Source organism: Saccopteryx bilineata, chromosome 4 (genome assembly GCF_036850765.1).
Source record: "Saccopteryx bilineata isolate mSacBil1 chromosome 4, mSacBil1_pri_phased_curated, whole genome shotgun sequence".
Classification (NCBI taxonomy): domain Eukaryota; kingdom Metazoa; phylum Chordata; class Mammalia; order Chiroptera; family Emballonuridae; genus Saccopteryx; species Saccopteryx bilineata.
The window spans coordinates 206,489,998-206,508,259 of NC_089493.1; the positions used below are offsets into that span (position 1 = coordinate 206,489,998).

An 18,262-nucleotide genomic window follows, 5' to 3' on the forward strand; every position below is an offset into this window, starting at 1 on the left:
AAATAAGAAAAAGAAAAACGAAGGAAGATATAAAATAGGAAGAGAAAAAAACAAAATAAAGCAAGACAAAAAAAAAACAAACAAAAGAGGAGAGAGTGAGAGTTAAGTGTTTTGGAGTATAACCTTAAAGGAGGGTGAGGATGAAGAAGAAAAATAAAATGCAACACTCATGGGTAGTGTAGTTCAAGAAAGGGGAAGCATAAGATGGGCAGAGAATAGAAGGACCGAGGTGGAGGAAATAAAGGCAAAAAGATAGAAGAAACAAACAACAACAACAACAACAAAAAATTAGTGGATCAAGTTGTAAAGTCTGTGGGTTTTTCTTGATTTTGAGAGGTTAACTTCTTCCTTTTTCTTTTCTCTCCCTCTTCCTCGTCGGTGACTCTGTACCCCAGGCTCTGCCCCTGTGTCACTCTTAGGTAGGGATTTGCAGTTGATGGGATTCTATGGCAATGTCATATAATTGGCTTTAGTCTTGCTGGAAGTAAAGGCTTGTTGGTGTTTGCAGGGTCCAACGATGAGAGAGTTTGCTTTCCTGGATTCTCTCTCCTAGTCTCCCCTTTCTGAATTAGCAGCCTGGTGATCCAGCTATAAGGCTGCAACTGCTTCTGCCTGGGGAGTAAGAGGCTCAAAGAGCTGGGAAATGCCCACTCTATCCCCACTCAGTGCAAGGCTTTGGGAAAGGCTCTGAGAGTCAGGGCCTCCAGTGTAATCAGGCGGGGGTGGGAGTCAATTGTTGTCAAGGTGACTGTTCAGCGCCTATCATTTAGTTGGACCTCTCAACCCAGGCTTTCCACACTTTGTAGCCTGTTTTTGCAGGGAAGAAGAGGCACTAGTCTCTGCTTACGACTAGTGTAGTATAGACCTTATTATCTGCCAAGTCCTTCTTGTTAGCGTTTATCCCTGAATATGGAGGCTCTATCAATCAGAAATTGCCCCCGCCCCTTTAGCGAGAGGCACTAAAAAATATTATGCCTCTTGTCTTGGTTCGCTGAACTGAGAGAGATCTTATCAATTAGAACCGAGGGTGCGCAGATTTTATGGGTTAAGCTAATTTCAGTGATTGGGTCGCAGCTGTGCTTCCGAAGGTATTTTAGGCTGCCTGCGCGCGCCCCTCCCCCAACGCTTGATTGTTAGCTTGAATGGCTGGGTGAGGTGCCCCGCCCACGGAGAGAATCTCCCAAGCCTCTCCCGCTCGCCCCGCCGCTGGCGGCTGGACCGCACCAGGCGCAGGATAATGGAGCCCCCTGGGTGTGCGGGCCAGCAGGGCGGCCTGTGCGCGTGGAATGCCCAAGGCACGCGCGCGAATGAGGCGCTCCGGGCACCGGTGGCCGGCGACGCACCGGACCGGGCGCACGCGCGGCTGCTCGTGGTGGCGGTTCACGGCGGCGGCTCGCGTCGGCCGCTCGCGGTGGCGGTTCGCGGCGGCGGCTCGTGGCGGCCGCTCCCGGTGGCGGTTCGCGGCGGCTGCTCGCGGGGGCTCGCGGTTCCCAAGTATATGGGCTGACTCACCACAGGCGCACTTCCTTGCGGTTTGAAAGAACGTCCCTGTGGTAGATTCCTCCACACCCTCGTCTCTCAGATTCAAGTGATAACAGTCCTTTCGCTATCAGTTTGTGTGGAACTCCGGAATGCTCTGAGGATAAATTTTTCTGTTTCTAGTTGATAAATTTGTTGTGATTTGGGGGAGAGCTGTCGGACGCGCTGCTTACGGCGCCATTTCCGTGACGTCACCAAATTTGAAATTAATTCTATTGTTTTTATGTCCCAAATCAAACTAACATCTGTGTGGAAAAAGGGTTTTACAAATGAATTAGTTTCTCTATTCTAATCTTCACAAATATTAACATAGTTTTTTAACTTCAGGAGACAAAAAATTGAAATTGGTTATAATTCACAGAAATTTACCATTAGATTTCTCAAAATAATATGCATATAATTTCTCCTTAGATAATTCTATTACAATATAGATAATTTTTATTGTTTGGGGTAAATCAGCTGATGAATGCCCGAAGAAAATTGTTAGTATGCTGACAATATCAGTAGGCAAATGAGAGAATTTTCAGCATTGTGAAAGAAGGGTAGTTATTTAAATACATGGTAATTTAGACCCCATGGGTGAAATAGTATGTTAAAAAAATTTTAAATGTGAGAATGTGTTGAATAAGTATACATGATATTAAAAGAATATTAGGTAGTGAAGTAATGCTTTTAATTATGTGTGGATTTGCAACCTGCTTTGTTGCTGAACCTGCTACTTAAATATAACAAATCCTAATAAATGATCATCTAATCTTTTTGTATTTACAAAGGACCTCAGATATACAGTGTGTACGTAAAGTCATGGTGCACTTTTGACCGGTCACAGGAAAGCAACAAAAGACGATAGAAATGTGAAGTCTGCACCAAATAAAAGGAAAACTCTCCCAGTTTCATACTTATTCAGTGCAGTTCGATGTGGGCTCACACACAGATTTTTAGGGCTCCTTAGGTAGCTATCCCGTATAGCCTCTATAGACTCGTCACTGACTGATGGCCTACCAGAACGGGGTTTCTCCACCAAACTGCCAGCTTGTTCTATTGGCTAAGCTTTGTTACCTCGTTTTTCAGTTCATGAATTGAGTTTTTCATGTCTGTTTGATTTGTTTTTATAGTTTCAATTTACTTGTTTAAGTATTCTTTCTGTTCATTGAATTGTTTTTTGAGCTCCCTAAATTGCCTTTCTGTGCTTTCTTGTATATCCCTGAGTATTTTTAGGATTTCAACTTTAAATTCTCTGTCATTTAACTCCAAGGTTTCAAAGCGATTGAATTTTTTTTCTATAGATTTTTCCTTATCTATCTGAGCTACATCACTGTCTTTGCTATCCGTGATATTCGATTTCTTTTTCTTTAATGGCATTTGAGAGTGGTATTGTTAATAACACTAATATGAGTTGATAAAAAATTTTTTTTGAGAAAATGCAGTGAAAAACTGAAAATTCTATTGTGCTAAGTAGAATAAAAATATGTAGACCGGAGGACCTGAGTTGGGAGTGGGGGGGAGTGACAAAGAGGCAAAAAAATGAGGCAAGAACTCACAAAATGCCACAGGGATGAAATTTGGATCAAGAATAAAATAGTTTGTAAATAATGGTTGAATGAGAGAAATAGTGTAAGGGAAAAGAAAAAGAGAAAAAAGAAAAAAAATACAGTGAAAAATGAAAAGTCTATTGTATTAAGTGACACAAGAAAACTATCTATAGAATGGAGAGCCGGAGTTGGGGGAAATGCTAAAGAAATAAAAAGCAAAGTAAAAAGCACACAAAATGCCAGAAAGAAGAAATTTGAATCCAGAATAAAATTATTTGTGGGTGATATTCGAATGAGAGAAAAAGTGAAAGAGAAAAGAAGAAACAAAAAGGGAGAGAGAAAAAATTTGAGTTAAGTTTTTTGGAATGTAACATCAAAAAAAAAAAAAAGGAAAATGTAACACCTATGGGTAATAACATTCAAAATGAAAAGAAACAGAAAGAGGATAAAATGACCAAGGTGAAAGGAAAAAAATATAAAAAATACAAGAAAAAAATGGACAAAGTTATAAAGACTGTGGATTTTTCCTAGTTTTGAGAAGTTATCTTCTTCCTTTTTCTTCTCTCTCTTTTTGGCCAGTGGCACTCTCCAGGTTCTGCCCCTGTGGCACTCTTAGGCAGAGATTTGCTGTTGTGTCGCTATGGTGATGACATAAACTAGGCCTCAGCCCCCATTGGTAGGGGGGGCTTGTTAGTGTTTGTAGGCTCCAACAATGGGAAAGTCTTTTCCCAGAGCTTCTCCTCAAATCTCTCCTTCCTGAACCAGCAGCCTGGGACCCAGCTGTGAAGTTGCCCCAGCCACTGCCTGGAGAGCAAGAGGCTCTAAGAGCTGCCAAATCTATCCTCTATCCCCACTCAACACAGGGTTCTATGTAAGGCTTTGACAGCCAGTGCTGCCAGCATAATCAGGCAGGGCTGGGAGCTGATTGCCTTTCAGGTGTCTCTCTATGAGCCTCCAGGCATGTCTAGAATGCCTCAGCACTCCACAGGTCTGCTCTCCAGAGGCTGTCTGCAAGCTGCCTGCATGCCATTCCCCCCACCACTTCCACAGTTCTCTTCCCCAGGAGTGTGCTCTGTTAGCCTGTATGGCTGGAGGAGGTGCCGCCCAGACAGGTCCAGGTGTAGGGAAGCTGGCTTTCGTGCACTTCCTGCTCACTGTTGTTTGGGAAGCTGGGATTATTCAGAAACTCTGGTCACAGCCCCCACAGAGGGTCACTACTGACAGTCTCCAACCCAGCCCCTCTGTCCGGGAATGCGGGCATCCACGCTTGAAATGCCAGGTAGATCCACTTGCACACTGCCTGTGCTCGCCGACTGGGATACCAGGAATAAACAAGGCAACCACTTGCCCACCTCTGCCAGGGTCTGCTGCTGGAGTTAGCTCCATGTGGGCTGAGCTGTGGGCACACTCTCTCCTTGGCTTGAACATCTCAGCCGTAGCCCAGCTTTTTCTGCACCCCCAGTCCTTGCTTTCTCTTAGTCCAAGTGAAAGCAGCCCTTCCTCAGGTCAGTGAGGAAAGCGAAATACTCAGTTCTCTGTCTTATTTCCTTTAGAGTGGATTTATTTTCAGCCACCTTTTTGCCCAATCATATCTTTGTTTGATGTATGTGTATTTCAGATGTCCTGAGATTGTTTTTCTGTCTCTAGTTGTTGAATTTGTTGAAGTTTCAGGGAGAGGTATTGGGAGCACTCCTCACGGCGCCATTTCTCTGATGTCACTTACAGTGGTTCTTTAAAAAATTAAAAATAGAACTACCATATGATCAAGGAATCCCACTTTTGGGTACACATCCAAAAGATTTGAAAGCAGAATCTTGAAGGGGAATGTGTACTCCTATGATAATTGCAGCGTTATTCACAATAGCCAAGAGGTGAAAACAACTCAAGTGTCCACTGAAAGATGAATGGATAAAAAAAATGCTGTACACATACAATGGAATATCATTCAGCTTTAAGAAGGAAGGAAATCTTGGCCCATGATACAACATAGATGAACCTTGAGGACTTTATACTAAGTGAAATAGCCAGACACAAAAAGACAGATACTGTATGATTCCACTTATATGCAGTATCTAAAGAAGTCAAATTTACAGAAACAAAAGAATTATGATTATCCACACATGAGGGAAGGGGGAAAAGAATAGTTGTTTAATGAGTATAGAGTTTCAGTTTTGCAAGATGAAAAAGTTCTAAAGACTTGTTATACAACAATGTGAATACAGCATGTGACAAAAGTAGGTTTACAGTTGGGAGTATGTGAAACACATATTTTATTCTTGTATTATTATTATATTGTATTGTTTTCCTCATGAACAACTCTAAACCTACTTTTTCCAACCCCCATATATGTAACTGCACACCTAAAAATGTACATGATGGTAAAATTTATGTTATGTGTTTTTTACTACAATTTAAAACATTTTTTAAAAATATGATTTTTTTTTTCCAAAGTGGGAAGTCGGGTAGTGGGGAAAGACAGACAGACTTCTGCATAGACCTGACCAGGATCCACCCGGCATGCCCATCTGGGGCATCTGGAGCCATTCTAGCACCTGAGGTGGAGGCCATGGAGCCATCCTCAGCGCCTGGGCCAACTTTGCTCCAATGGAGCCTTGGCTGCAGGAGGGCAAAAGACAGAGAGAAAGGAGAGGGAGAAGGGTGGAGAAGCAGATAGGCACTTCTCCTGTGTGCCATGACCAGGAATCGAACCTGGGACTTCTACACGCCAGGCTGATGCTCTACCACTGAGCCAAATGACCAGGGCCTATCTGATTTTTTATTGTTAAAGAATAAACCTTTAATTCATTCCTTTCTTGACATGTTAATAATAACTAATTATGTAATATTATTATTGTCTGTTGTCCATTTAGACAGGCCTAAACATCTTAAGTTTATTAATAAATAATTATGTAATATTATTATTCTCTACTGTCCATTTAGACAGGCCTAAACATCTTAAGCTTCTGGAAGAAACCCTGTAAACCTGATAAAATTATTATTATTTTTTTTTAAATGAATTTTTATTAATGTTAATGGGATGACATTAATAAACCAGGGTACATATATTCAAAGAAAACATGTCTAGGTTATCTTGTCATTAAATTATGTTGCATACCCCTCGCCCATAGTCAGATTGTCCTCCATCACCCTCTATCTAGTTCTCTGTGCCCCTCCCCCTCCCCCTAACTCTCTCCCTCCCTCCCTCCTATGTCCTCCCTCCCCCCACCCCTGGTAACCACCACACTCTTGTCCATGTCTCTTAGTCTCGTTTTATGTTCCACCAATGTATGGAATCAAGTAGTTCTTGTTTTTTTCTGATTTACTTATTTCACTCCGTATAATGTTATCAAGATCCCACCATTTTGCTGTAAATGATCTGATGTCATCATTTCTTATGGCTGAGTAGTATTCCATAGTGTATATGTGCCACATCTTCTTTATCCAGTCTTCTATTGAAGGGCTTTTTGGTTGTTTCCATGTCTTGGCCACTGTGAACAGTGCTGCAATGAACATGGGCCTGCATGTGTCTTTACGTATCAATGTTTCTGAGGTTTTGGGGTATATACCCAGTAGATGGATTGCTGGGTCATAAGGTAGTTTTATTTGCAGTTTTTTGAGGAACCACCATACTTTCCTCCATAATGGTTGTACTACTTTACAGTCCCACCAACAGTGAATGAGGGTTCCTTTTTCTCCACAGCCTCTCCAACATTTGCTATTACCCGTCTTGTTGATAATAGCTAATCTAACAGGGGGGAGGTGGTATCTCATTGTAGTTTTGATTTGCATTTCTCTAATAACTAATGAAGCTGAGCATCTTTTCATATATCTGTTGGCCATTTGTATCTCTTCCTGGGAGAAGTGTCTGTTCATGTCTTCTTCCCATTATTTTATTGGATTGTTTGTTTGTTTGTTGTTGAGTTTTATGAGTTCTTTGTAAATTTTGGATATTAGGCCCTTATCTGAGCTGTTGTTTGAAAATATCATTTCCCATTTAGTTGGCTGTATGTTTATTTTCTTATCAGTTTCTCTTGCTGAGCAAAAACTTTTTATTCTGATGTAGTCCCATTCATTTATCTTTGCCTTCACTTCTCTTGCCATTGGTGTCAAATTCATAAAATGTTCTTTAAAACCCAGGTCCATGAGTTTAGTACCTATGTCTTCTATGTACTTTATTGTTTCAGGTCTTATATTTAGGTCTTTGATCCATTTTGAATTAATTTTAGTACACGGGGACAGGCTGTAGTCGAGTTTCATTCTTTTGCATGTGGCTTTCCAGTTTTCCCAACACCATTCGTTGAAGAGGCTTTCTTTTCTCCATTGTGTGTTGTTGGCCCCTTTATCAAAGATTATTTGACCATGTATATGTGGTTTTATTTCTGGGCTTTCTATTCTGTTCCATTGGTCTGAGTGTCTATTTTTCTGTCAATACCATGCTGTTTTGATTATCGTGGCCCTATAATATAGTTTAAAGTCAGGTATTATAATGCCCCCAGCTTCATTCTTTTTCCTTAAGATTATTTTGGCTATTTGGGGTTTTTTATAGTTCCATATAAATCTGATGATTCTTTGTTCCATTTCTTTAAAAAATCTCATAGGAATTTTGATGGGAATTGCATTAAATTTATATATTGCTTTGGGTAATATGGCCATCTTGATTATATTTATTCTTCCTATCCAAGAACAAGGAATATTTTTCCATCTCATTGTGTCTTTTTCTATTTCTCTTAATAATGCCTTGTAGTTTTCGTTATATATGTCCTTTACATTCTTTGTTATGTTTATTCCTAGGTATTTTATTTTTTTTGTTGCAATTGTGAAGGGGATTATTTTTTTGAGTTCATTTTCTAATATTTCATTGTTGGCATATGGAAAGGCTATGGACTTTTGTATGTTAATTTTGTATCCTGTGACCTTACTGTATTGGTTTATTGTTTCTAATAATCTTTTTGTGGAGTCCTTCGGGTTTTCGATGTATAGGATTATATCATCAGCAAAAAGTGATACCTTTACTTCTTCTTTTCCGATATGAATGCCTTTTATTTCTTTGTCTTGTCTGATTGCTCTGGCCAGAACTTCTAGCACCACGTTAAATAAGAGTGGAGAGAGTGGACAACCCTGTCTTGTTCCTGATTTAAGGTGGAAAGTCCTCAGTTTTATGTCATTTAATATGATGTTGGCTGATGGTTTATCATATATGGCCTTTATCATGTTGAGATATTTTCCTTCTATACCCATTTTGTTGAGAGTCTTAAACATAAAATTGTGTTGTATTTTATCAAAAGCCTTTTCTGCATCTATTGATAAGATCATGTGGTTTTTGTTCTTTGTTTTGTTGATATGGTGTATTACGTTAACCGTTTTACGTATGTTGAACCATCCTTGAGATTCTGGGATGAATCCCACTTGATCATGATGTATTATTTTTTTAATATGTTGTTGTATTCGGTTTGCCAGTATTTTGTTTAGTATTTTAGCATTTATATTCATTAGAGATATTGGTCTGTAGTTTTCTTTCTTTGTGCCATCCTTGCCATGTTTTGGTATGAGGGTTATGTTGGCCTCATAAAATGTGTTTGGAAGTATTGCTTCTTCTTCAATTTTTTGGAAGACTTTGAGTAGAATAGGAACCAAGTCTTCTTTTAGAATTCACTAGTATAACCGTCTGGGCCTGGACTTTTATTTTTGGTGAGGTTTTTAATAGTTTTTTCTATTTCCTCCCTGCTGATTGGTCTGTTTAGGCTTTCTGCTTCTTCATGACTCAGTCTAGGAAGGTTGTATTGTTCTAGGAATTTATCCATTTCTTCTAGATTGTTGTATTTGATGGCATATAATTTTTCATAGTATTCTACAATAATTCTTTGTATATCTATGATGTCTGTGGTGATCTCTCCTCTTTCATTTTGGATTTTATTTATTTGAGTCCTGTGCTTTTTTTCCTTGGTGAGTCTTGCCAAGGGTTTGTCAATTTTGTTGATCTTTTCAAAGAACCAGCTCCTTGTTTTATTGATTTTTTCTATAGTTTTTCTGTTCTCTATTTCATTTATTTCTGCTCTGATTTTTATTATCTGCTTTCTTCGGCTGGTTTTGGGTTGTCTTTGTTCTTCTTTTTCTAGTTCCTTAAGGTGTGAAGTTAAGTGGTTTACTTCGGCTCTCTCTTGTTTGTTCATATAGGCCTGAAGTGATATGAACTTTCCTCTTATTACTGCTTTTGCTGCATCCCAGAGATTCTGATATGTCGTATTTTCATTTTCATTTGTCTGTATATATCTTTTGATCTCTGCACTTATTTCTTCTTTGACCCATTCATTTTTTAGAAGTATGTTGTTTAGTTTCCACAATTTTGTGGGGTTTTCACCCTCTTTTTTGCAGTTGAATTCTTGTTTCAAGGCTTTATGATCAGAGAATATGCTTGGTACAATTTCAATTTTTCTAAATTTGCTGGTATTGTCTTTGTGGCCCAACATATGGTCAATTCTTGAGAATGTTCCATGTACACTAGAGAAAAATGTATACTCTGTCGCTTTGGGATGAAGTGTCCTGTAGATGTCTATCATATCCAGGTGTTCTAGTATTTCGTTTAAGGCCACTCTATCTTTATTGATTCTCTGTTTGGATGACCGATCTAGAGCCGTCAGCGGTGTATTGAGGTCTCCAAGTATGATTGTATTTTTGTTAGTTTTTGTTTTAAGGTCAATAAGTAGCTGTCTTATATATTTTGGTGCTCCTTGGTTTGGTGCATATATATTAAGGATTATTATGTCTTCTTGATTCAACTTCCCCTTAATCATTATAAAATGGCCATTTTTGTCTCTGAGTACTTTTTCTGTCTTGTAGTCAGCATTATTAGATATGAGTATTGCTACACCTGCTGTTTTTTGGGTGTTGTTTGCTTGGAGTATTGTTTTCCAGCCTTTCACTTTGAATTTGTTTTTATCCTTGTTGCTTAGATGTGTTTCTTGTAGGCAGCATATAGATGGATTTTCTTTTTTAATCCATTCTGCTACTCTGTGTCTTTTTATTGGTAAATTTAATCCATTTACATTTAGTGTAATTATTGACACTTGTGGGTTCCCTACTGCCATTTTATAAATTGCTTTCTGTTAGTTTTGTATCTAGTTTGATTCTTCTCTTTTGTTTTTCTATCATTCGTTTTTGTTTGTTTGTGTTCCATACTTCTTTCCTCTGTTGCTACCTTTTTTAAGTCAAGTGTTTTTGTGGTGTTTTTTTCAAGGGTGGTTACCATTAAGTAATGAAAAGGGTACCTACCATATTCATTGTAGTAACCTATCTTATGAGTACTTCTGCACTTCATCGTTCTTTGCTACTGTTAATCTCCATCCTCTCCCCCCTTTTTTTTCTTTTGTTGTCACAGTTTAAGTTTGGTTTTATTGTGTTCTTGGTGGAGCTGTTACTTGTTGTTTTGTTTTTTTTTGTTCTTTGAATCTGGTTGGAAACCCCCTTTAGTATTTCCTGGAGTGGGGGCTTTCTGCTGATAAATTCTCTCATCTTTTCTGTATTTGTGAATGTTTTTATATCTCCTTCGTACTTGAAGGATATCTTTGATGGGTATAGTATTCTTGGCTGAAAGTTCCTCTCTTTCAGGGCTTTAAATATTGGGGCCCACTCTCTTCTAGCTTGTAGAGTTTCTGCTGAGAAATCTGATGATAATCTAATAGGCCTTCCTTTATATGTTGTACTCTTCTTTTCCCTGGCTGCCTTGAGAATTTTTTCTTTGTCATTGGTTTGTGTCATCTTTATTATGATGTGCCTTGGAGTGGGTTTGTTGGGGTTAAGAAAACTCGGTGTTCTGTTTGCTTCTTGAATTTGAGGCTTTAGTTCTTTCCACAGGCTTGGGAAGTTCTCGTCTATTATTTGTTTGAGTATATTCTCCATTCCATTTTCTTTCTCTTCTCCCTCTGATATACCTATTATTCTTATGTTATTCTTTCTGATGGGGTCAGACAATTCCTGTAAGGCTTTCTCGTTTTTTATTATTTTTGAGTCTCTTTCTTCTTCTCTCTGTTGTGCCTCAATTTGCTTGTCTTCTATTTCACTAATCCTATCTTCTATCTGGGCTGTTCTGTTAGCTAAGCTTGTTATCTCGTTTTTCAGCTCGTGAATTGAGTTTTTCATTTCTGTTTGATTTTTTTTTATAATTTCAATTTCCTTGGTAATATATTCTTTGTGTTCATTGAGTGTTTTCTGATCTCCCTAAATTGCCTTTCTGTGTTTTCTTGTATATCTCTGAGTATTTTTAAGATTTCTATTTTAAATTCTCTGTCATTTAGCTCCAAGGCTTCCAATATGTTGTCTTTTCTCCATAGATTTTTCCACATCTATTTGTGTTACCTCTCTTTCTTTTGTATCCATAATATTCGATTTCCTCTTTCTTATTGGCATCTGAGGGTGGTCTTGTTGATAGCACTAATTAGAATTAATAAAGAGTAAAAAGTCAAAAAAAAAAAAAAAGGTAAAGCACTCCACAAAAAAAAAAAACCCAGTAATAATTTATTATTTCCCCCTTTTTTCTTTCTTCTCTTTCCCTCCTCTCCCCTCCTCAGGGAAATATCGTGATGTCCTGTGAATTATATTATGCTAAATGGAACAAAAACTGCCTATAATGGAGGGCCTGATTTGGGTTGAAGAGTTCAAGGGACAAAAAAGGGAGTAGGGACCTACTAAATGCAAAAAAAAAAGAAGAAAATCTTAGACAAGCATAAGATGATTTGCTTGTAAGTGATGGTCGACTAAGAGATATAATGAGAGGGATAAGAGGGAACCAGAAAAAAGGAGAAAAAAAAAAGAATAATAAAGAAGAAAAAAAATAAAAATAAGTAAAAATCTGTTGTATTAAGTGGAGCGAAGACTAAATACAATGGAGACCTTGGGTTGGGAGGAATGCTAGTGAGTTAAAAAGCAACGTAAAAAGTACGCAAAATGCCAGAAAAACAAACAAACAAACAAAAAAAAAAACAAAAGCGAAAAAGAAAAAGAAAAAAAAAACCAAAAAAAACTTGAGTCCCAAATTAAATAATTTGTTCGTGATTGAGGATTAAATGGGAGGAAAAGTAAAAGGAGAAAAGAAGAAACGAATAGAAAGGAAAAAATAAGAAAAAGAGAAAAACAAAAGAAGAAAAAAAGGAAGAGAAAAAAACAAAATAAAGGAAAACAAAAAAACAAAAGAGGAGAGAGTGAGAGTTAAGTGTTTTGGAGTGTAACCTTAAAGGAGAGTGAGGATGAAGAAAAGAAATAAAATGTAACACTCATGGGTAGTGTAGTTCAAGAAAAGGGAAGAATAAGATTGTCAGAGAATAAAAGGACCGAGGTGGAGGAAATAGAAATAATAATAATAAGGGCAATAAGATAGAAGAAACAAACAATAACAACGAAAAATTAGTGGAACAAGTTATAAAGTCTGTGGATTTTTCTTGATTTTGAGAGGTTAACTTCTTCCTTTTTCTTTTCTCTCCCTCTTCCTCGTTGGTGACTCTGTACCCTAGGCTCTGCCCCTGTGTCACACTTAGGTAGGGATTTGCAGTTGATGGGATTCTATGGCAATGTCACATAATTGGCTTTAGTCTTGCTGGTAGTCAAGGCTTGTTGGCGTTTGCAGGGTTCAACAATGAGAGAGTTTGCTTTCCTGGAGTCTCTCTCCTAGTCTCCCCTTCCTGAATTAGCAGCCTGGTGATCCAGCTATAAGGCTGCTACTGCTTCTGCCTGGGGAGTAAGAGGCTCAAAGAGCTGGGAAATCCCCACTCTATCCCCACTCAGTGCAAGGCTTTGGGAAAGGCTCTGGCAGTCAGAGCCTCCAGCGTAATCAGGCGGGGGTTGGAGTCAATTGTTGTCAAGGTGACTGTTCAGCGCCTAGCATTCAGTTGGACCACTCAACCCAGGCTTTCCACACTTTGTAGCCTGTTTTGGCTGGGAAGAAGAGGCACTAGTCTTTGCTTGCGACTAGTGTAGTATATAGATCTTATTATCTGCCAAGTCCCTCTTGTTAGCGTTTATCCCTGAATATGGAGGCTCTGTCAATCAGAAGTTGCCCCCGCCCCTTTAGCGAGAGGCACTAAAAAATATCACAACTCTTGTCTTGGATCGCTGAACTGAGAGAGATCTTATCAATTAGAGCCTCGTGGGTGCGCAGATTTCGTGGGTTAAGCTTATTTCAGTGATTGGGGCCGCAGCTGTGCTCCCGAAGGTATTTCAGGCTGCCCGCGCGCCCCTCCCCCAACGCTTGATTGTTAGCTTGAATGGCTGGGTGAGGTGCCCCGCCCACGGAGAGAATCTCCCAAGTAGGAAAGACCTCCCTGGCGCCTCTCCCGCTCGCCCCGCCGCTGGCGGCTGGGGTGCACCGGGCGCAGGATAATGGGGCACCGTGGGTGTGCGGGCCAGTAGGGTGCTCTGGGCGTGTGGGACGCCCAGGGCATGTGCGTGAATGGGGTGCTCCGGGCACCGGTGGCTGGGGACTCTCACTCGCAGTGCGCAGGCCACTGGGGACGCTAGCGGTGCTCACTCTGCGACTGGACCGTGGCACCAGGCGCGCCAGCGGCTGCTCGCAGTGCTTAGGCTGCCGCTCCTGAGTGTGGGCCGACTCACCACAGGCGCACTGAAGACTTAAGAACGTGAGTCTCTCGGCTCTGTGTGAATCTTTCTTTCCTTGTTTCCTTCTTCCTTTCTCTCCCTCCCTCTCTTCCTTTCCTTCATTCTGTAGGTTCAGAGCTTCATGCGAGGGTGGCTGTGTAGAAGGAAGTGGAAGACCATTGTCCAGGACTACATTTGTTCTCCGCATGCTGAAAGCATGAGGAAGAGGAACCAGATTGTGTTCACCATGGTTGAGGCCGAGTCAGAGTATGTCCACCAGCTCTACGTCCTGGTCAATGGCTTCCTCCGGCCCTTGCGGATGGCTGCCAGCTCCAAGAAGCCCCCCATCAGCCATGATGATGTCAGCAGTATTTTTCTCAACAGGTTTGTCTTGGTATAAATCAGAGTCATGTGAAAAATCTGTTTGTATTTCTTAAAAATAATTTTTTAAGCTACTCTTAAAATAATAGATTTCATAAATTCATTTTTATGAGTTTATGATATTAAAAATGAGAAAGCTGTTATTTGTGTTTTATTATTAGTTCAAATTTGCATATTTTTATCTTGAATCTTGGCATGTAGTTTTCAGTTTTTCTTCTCTATTTGACATATATTTTCTTGTCATCATGTGAGGGTATGTGTGTACTGGGGAAGATCAGCTCTTTCACGAACTGAGGGAAATGGAGTATTAATGGGTCTTTATATATAATTTATACAAAAGTACTTTAGGAAGAGCAAACACTAACAGAGAGCTTGAGACTCTAGTTAATTTATTCACTTATAAATATTTATAGTGGTTTTACTGCTAAGGATTCATAAGGGAACAAACCAAAAAAAGAAAATCTCTGCCTTCATGGGACTTATGTTTTGATGTAAGAAGACAGACAATGAATACTGAATAAGTAAAATATGTAGTATATTATGTCATAATGAGTTCTGTAGAAAAAAATTAAGAAGTGAAGGATATAAGGAGGATAGGAGAGTGCTTGAGTGTTTTACTTAAAATTTTAGTTATTTTTTTAGTAGATAATGCAAGTTCAAAAGTCAAACAACATGAAAACATTGAACAACAGAAGTTTCACTCCTACCTTACCTCCGCTCACCCCATTTCCCTCACTTTCTGTATGAAACCATTTTTATTCATTTCTCCCAGTGGGTATTGATGTAATGAAATCACATGTGGATTTGGAGTCTTATTTTGCCCCTTCTTACCCAAAAACCAATGTACTTTAATATATACTTGCTTTTTCTCCCTTATGAATATATACTGGGCATCTTTTCCTACTGGTATCTAAAGAACATTCTATTTTTTTAAAAATTGCTACATTGTATTATATTATGTGAATGTGTTATAGGATTTTAAAAAAATATATAGCTAGTCTTCAGAATAAAACTAGTTTTCAGAAAGGTCTCAAAAGTAAATTAACATTTGAAAAAAGTCTTGAGTTGGTGAGGAAGCAAGCCACGTGGCTCTCTGGGGGGAAAGGATGCTTGCACAGGGAGCGCTGTGCAAAGGGCCCGAGGCCTGGCTTGCTTGTTTGAGAAACTGCCTCAAGTCTGTGTGGATGTAGGGGGTAGTTAGAGCATTAATAGTAAGATACTGTAAGATCCTCTGCTTTTTCTCTAGGTAAGATGGGGAGACATTTGTTAGGTTTTGAGCAGAGATGTGGCATGACATGACTTATGTTTTGAAAGGCTCACTCTGTTGAGAATAGGCTGTAGAGAGATCAATAAGCTAAGTGTGAGGTGATTATAGCGGGAAGTCTGTTAGGTGGCTATTGTGATAATGCATCTCAGAGATGATCGTAATGGAGAAAGTGATAAGTGGTTAAATTATGGATATATTTTTAACATAAATCCAGTAAGATTTGTTGATGAGTTTGATGTGGATTTGGAGAGAAAGCAAAAAGCAGGTAACTGTCCAAGGTCTTTGGCCTGAGCAACCGGAAGCATGGAATTGCTGTTTACTATATGGAGGAAGACTGAGGCAGTAACAGAGGGGAAAGGCGAAGAGCTTTTATTTTGGACTTGACAAGTGTGAGATGCTGATTGTCATCCAATGGAAAACTCTGGAGAGCAGAGATTTGGTGTTAGACTGGACTTCACCATAGGGTTTGGCACGAGGATATAAATTTGGGAGTCCAGACATATGTAAGCTGTTAGTCTGGATGAGGCTACCCAGGGGGTAGGCACAGGTGAAGGAGAAAAGGAGCAAGGACTGAGCCTGGCTTATGCCGAGGTGTAGAGGTCAGAAAGATGAACAGGAGCGCTAATGTGGTAGTAAACTGGATCGGCTGGAGTGGTAGGGTGGAAAAGGGGGTTGTCTTGAAAATCAGTGCGAGAGGGAATGAACAACTATGTCATAAAGGTCAAATAAAATCCTAACTGAAAACTGACTGAGGGTTTAGTAACTTGGAGCTAATTGGTAACTTGGATGGGGATGGAGGCAGCGCTGGGATACAACCTATTCACACTGGTTCAGCAAAACTGATACCTAATTTTTTGTTGAGTTTGACGAACCGGTTGTTAAAATGGCACTTGTAATTGGGGTTCTCTCTAAGGTGGGTGCGGGTGCCTGGGCAGCCGCCTAATGTGGAAATCACAAATTTACATTCCTTACTCATTCTTTTTTAACATTCATCTGTACAATAGTGTATTCTATGCGTCCATAGTAATGTTCATTCCGTCCATAGTGAAACAAATTTGATGGAACTCTGCTTGTAATAATTACTTATTCATTTTATAAAACTCTTTAAACCTTTGATAAAAATACTGCATTTTAATTCCCTCACATTTGTTACTTCAGTAAAGAAATGTATAATGTAAAGAGAAAAAGGTCAAACAACCAGGGGGTGACAAGCTGTCATTGGAAATATCTTAAATAACAGTCTTATTGTTTTTTTGTCAGGTATTATTTAATATTTTTCATTAATATTTTTAAACTTTCTTATAACATAATCTAGTTTTGTGTATATCTTTTATTATTCTAATTTAAGTATTAAATGTATGAAATAATAAACTACCTTTCATTATATCTTTTTTTATATATACTTAAAACTGTCATTAGGTCAGAGAAGGGGTTGTTAAATTATTTGAATCCCACCACTGAGTTTGGAGTGGGGTCAAAGCCAGAATGGAGAGAATGGGGGGGGGTTGGAATTGAAGAGAGTAGGGTATACAGAACTCTTCCAAAGGAGGCTTACTATATATAAAAAGGAGCTGAGAAACAGGGTGGCAGGACCTGGAGGTAAAAGAAAAAAGTGTGTGTGTGTGTGTGTGTGTGTGTGTGTGTGTGTGTGTGTGTGTTTGTTTTAAGATGGAATAAAGAAAAATTCTGGGAGAAGAGTTCAAAGGCCCAGGATGCCAGGATATTAAAATGTTATTTGTGTGCATATTGGAGTCATGACAGGAATCATGATAGGAGTAGTGCTGGGGAAGAGACTGACAGTGAGCTGGGAGCTAAGAGCCCAGGAGTTGGAAGAGGGACGGGTCTGTAGAGGGTTGCTGGCAGGGCAGATAATGAGAGAAAGGCTGATAACATGTGATTAAAAGCAAGGATTTGCCACTGTGGGGAAGGAGGGTCATTTCCCTACTTTGGGTGGCAATGGCTCCACTCAAGACTAAATTATATTATTTTTGCATTTTTATAGTGAAACAATCATGTTTCTTCATGAAATATTTCATCAAGGACTGAAGGCAAGAATAGCAAACTGGCCGACTTTAATTTTAGGTAGGTGCATGGTCTAGTTTCTCTTAATATGCCTACAATTAAAGTAAAATAATTACAACCTTATTCAGCCTAAGCTGTTGAATTTCCCATTGACCTGTGAGCTGCTTTAGCCTTGGGAACCTGTCTCTTTGGCTTTTGGGCCCTGACTTACTAGTTACCTTTCCCCTGGCCTGTCATGGTTATTTGGGGGTAGAGTCAGGCTCTGCCCTGGGAGACATTATGTCAGATCATTTAGGCATCTGGTCTGGGTCCTCATGCATGGCGACACCTGGCACTAAGAGCCACTGTCTGCCATTCCTGTTCAGTGAACACAGTGTCTCCCCTATACGTTGGGTGATTTACTGAGCACCAAAAGAGACTGCCATTTTACTTCTTCTTTCAGCTGATCTGTTTGATATTTTGCTCCCCATGCTGAACATTTATCAAGAATTTGTGCGTAATCACCAGTACAGCCTCCAAGTGCTTGCCAATTGTAAGCAAAACAGGGATTTTGACAAGCTCTTAAAACAGTATGAAGCCAATCCTGCCTGTGAAGGGAGGATGTTGGAAACGTTCTTGACCTACCCAATGTTTCAGGTGAGTCCTCTGGGTGCATGTTGTAAGTCACTGGTTCCAGCTCAGTGTTCCTGAGGCCTCGTATGACCAGAGGGAGATGTGCAAGGATCCCCTGTGAAGAATTATAATATGTCTATGTCACCTGTCATCTTAAGCTTGACCCTGAGATAAACAAATCTATGCCCCACATTCTCTGTCTAGTACAGGGATCAGGAATCTTTTTGGCTGAGAGAGCCATGAATGCCACATATTTTAAAATGTAATTCCATGAGAGCCATACAACGACCTGTGTACATTATGCATTATCCAATAAAAATTTGGT

At 39.5% G+C, this 18,262-nt stretch overlaps 1 protein-coding gene across 5 annotated transcripts in view; it reads left to right on the top strand.

The window, feature by feature from the left end:
* Window positions 1–18,262, top strand: part of RASGRF2 (Ras protein specific guanine nucleotide releasing factor 2) — a 305,234-nt gene that overhangs the window by 145,613 nt on the left and 141,359 nt on the right. For all 5 annotated transcript variants that reach the window (XM_066273686.1, XM_066273687.1, XM_066273688.1 and 2 more), the window contains exons 5-7: window positions 13,786–14,039; window positions 17,306–17,385; window positions 17,768–17,961. In XM_066273686.1, the coding sequence (XP_066129783.1) occupies window positions 13,786–14,039; window positions 17,306–17,385; window positions 17,768–17,961 (528 nt within the window). The remainder of the gene's footprint in view (window positions 1–13,785; window positions 14,040–17,305; window positions 17,386–17,767; window positions 17,962–18,262) is intronic.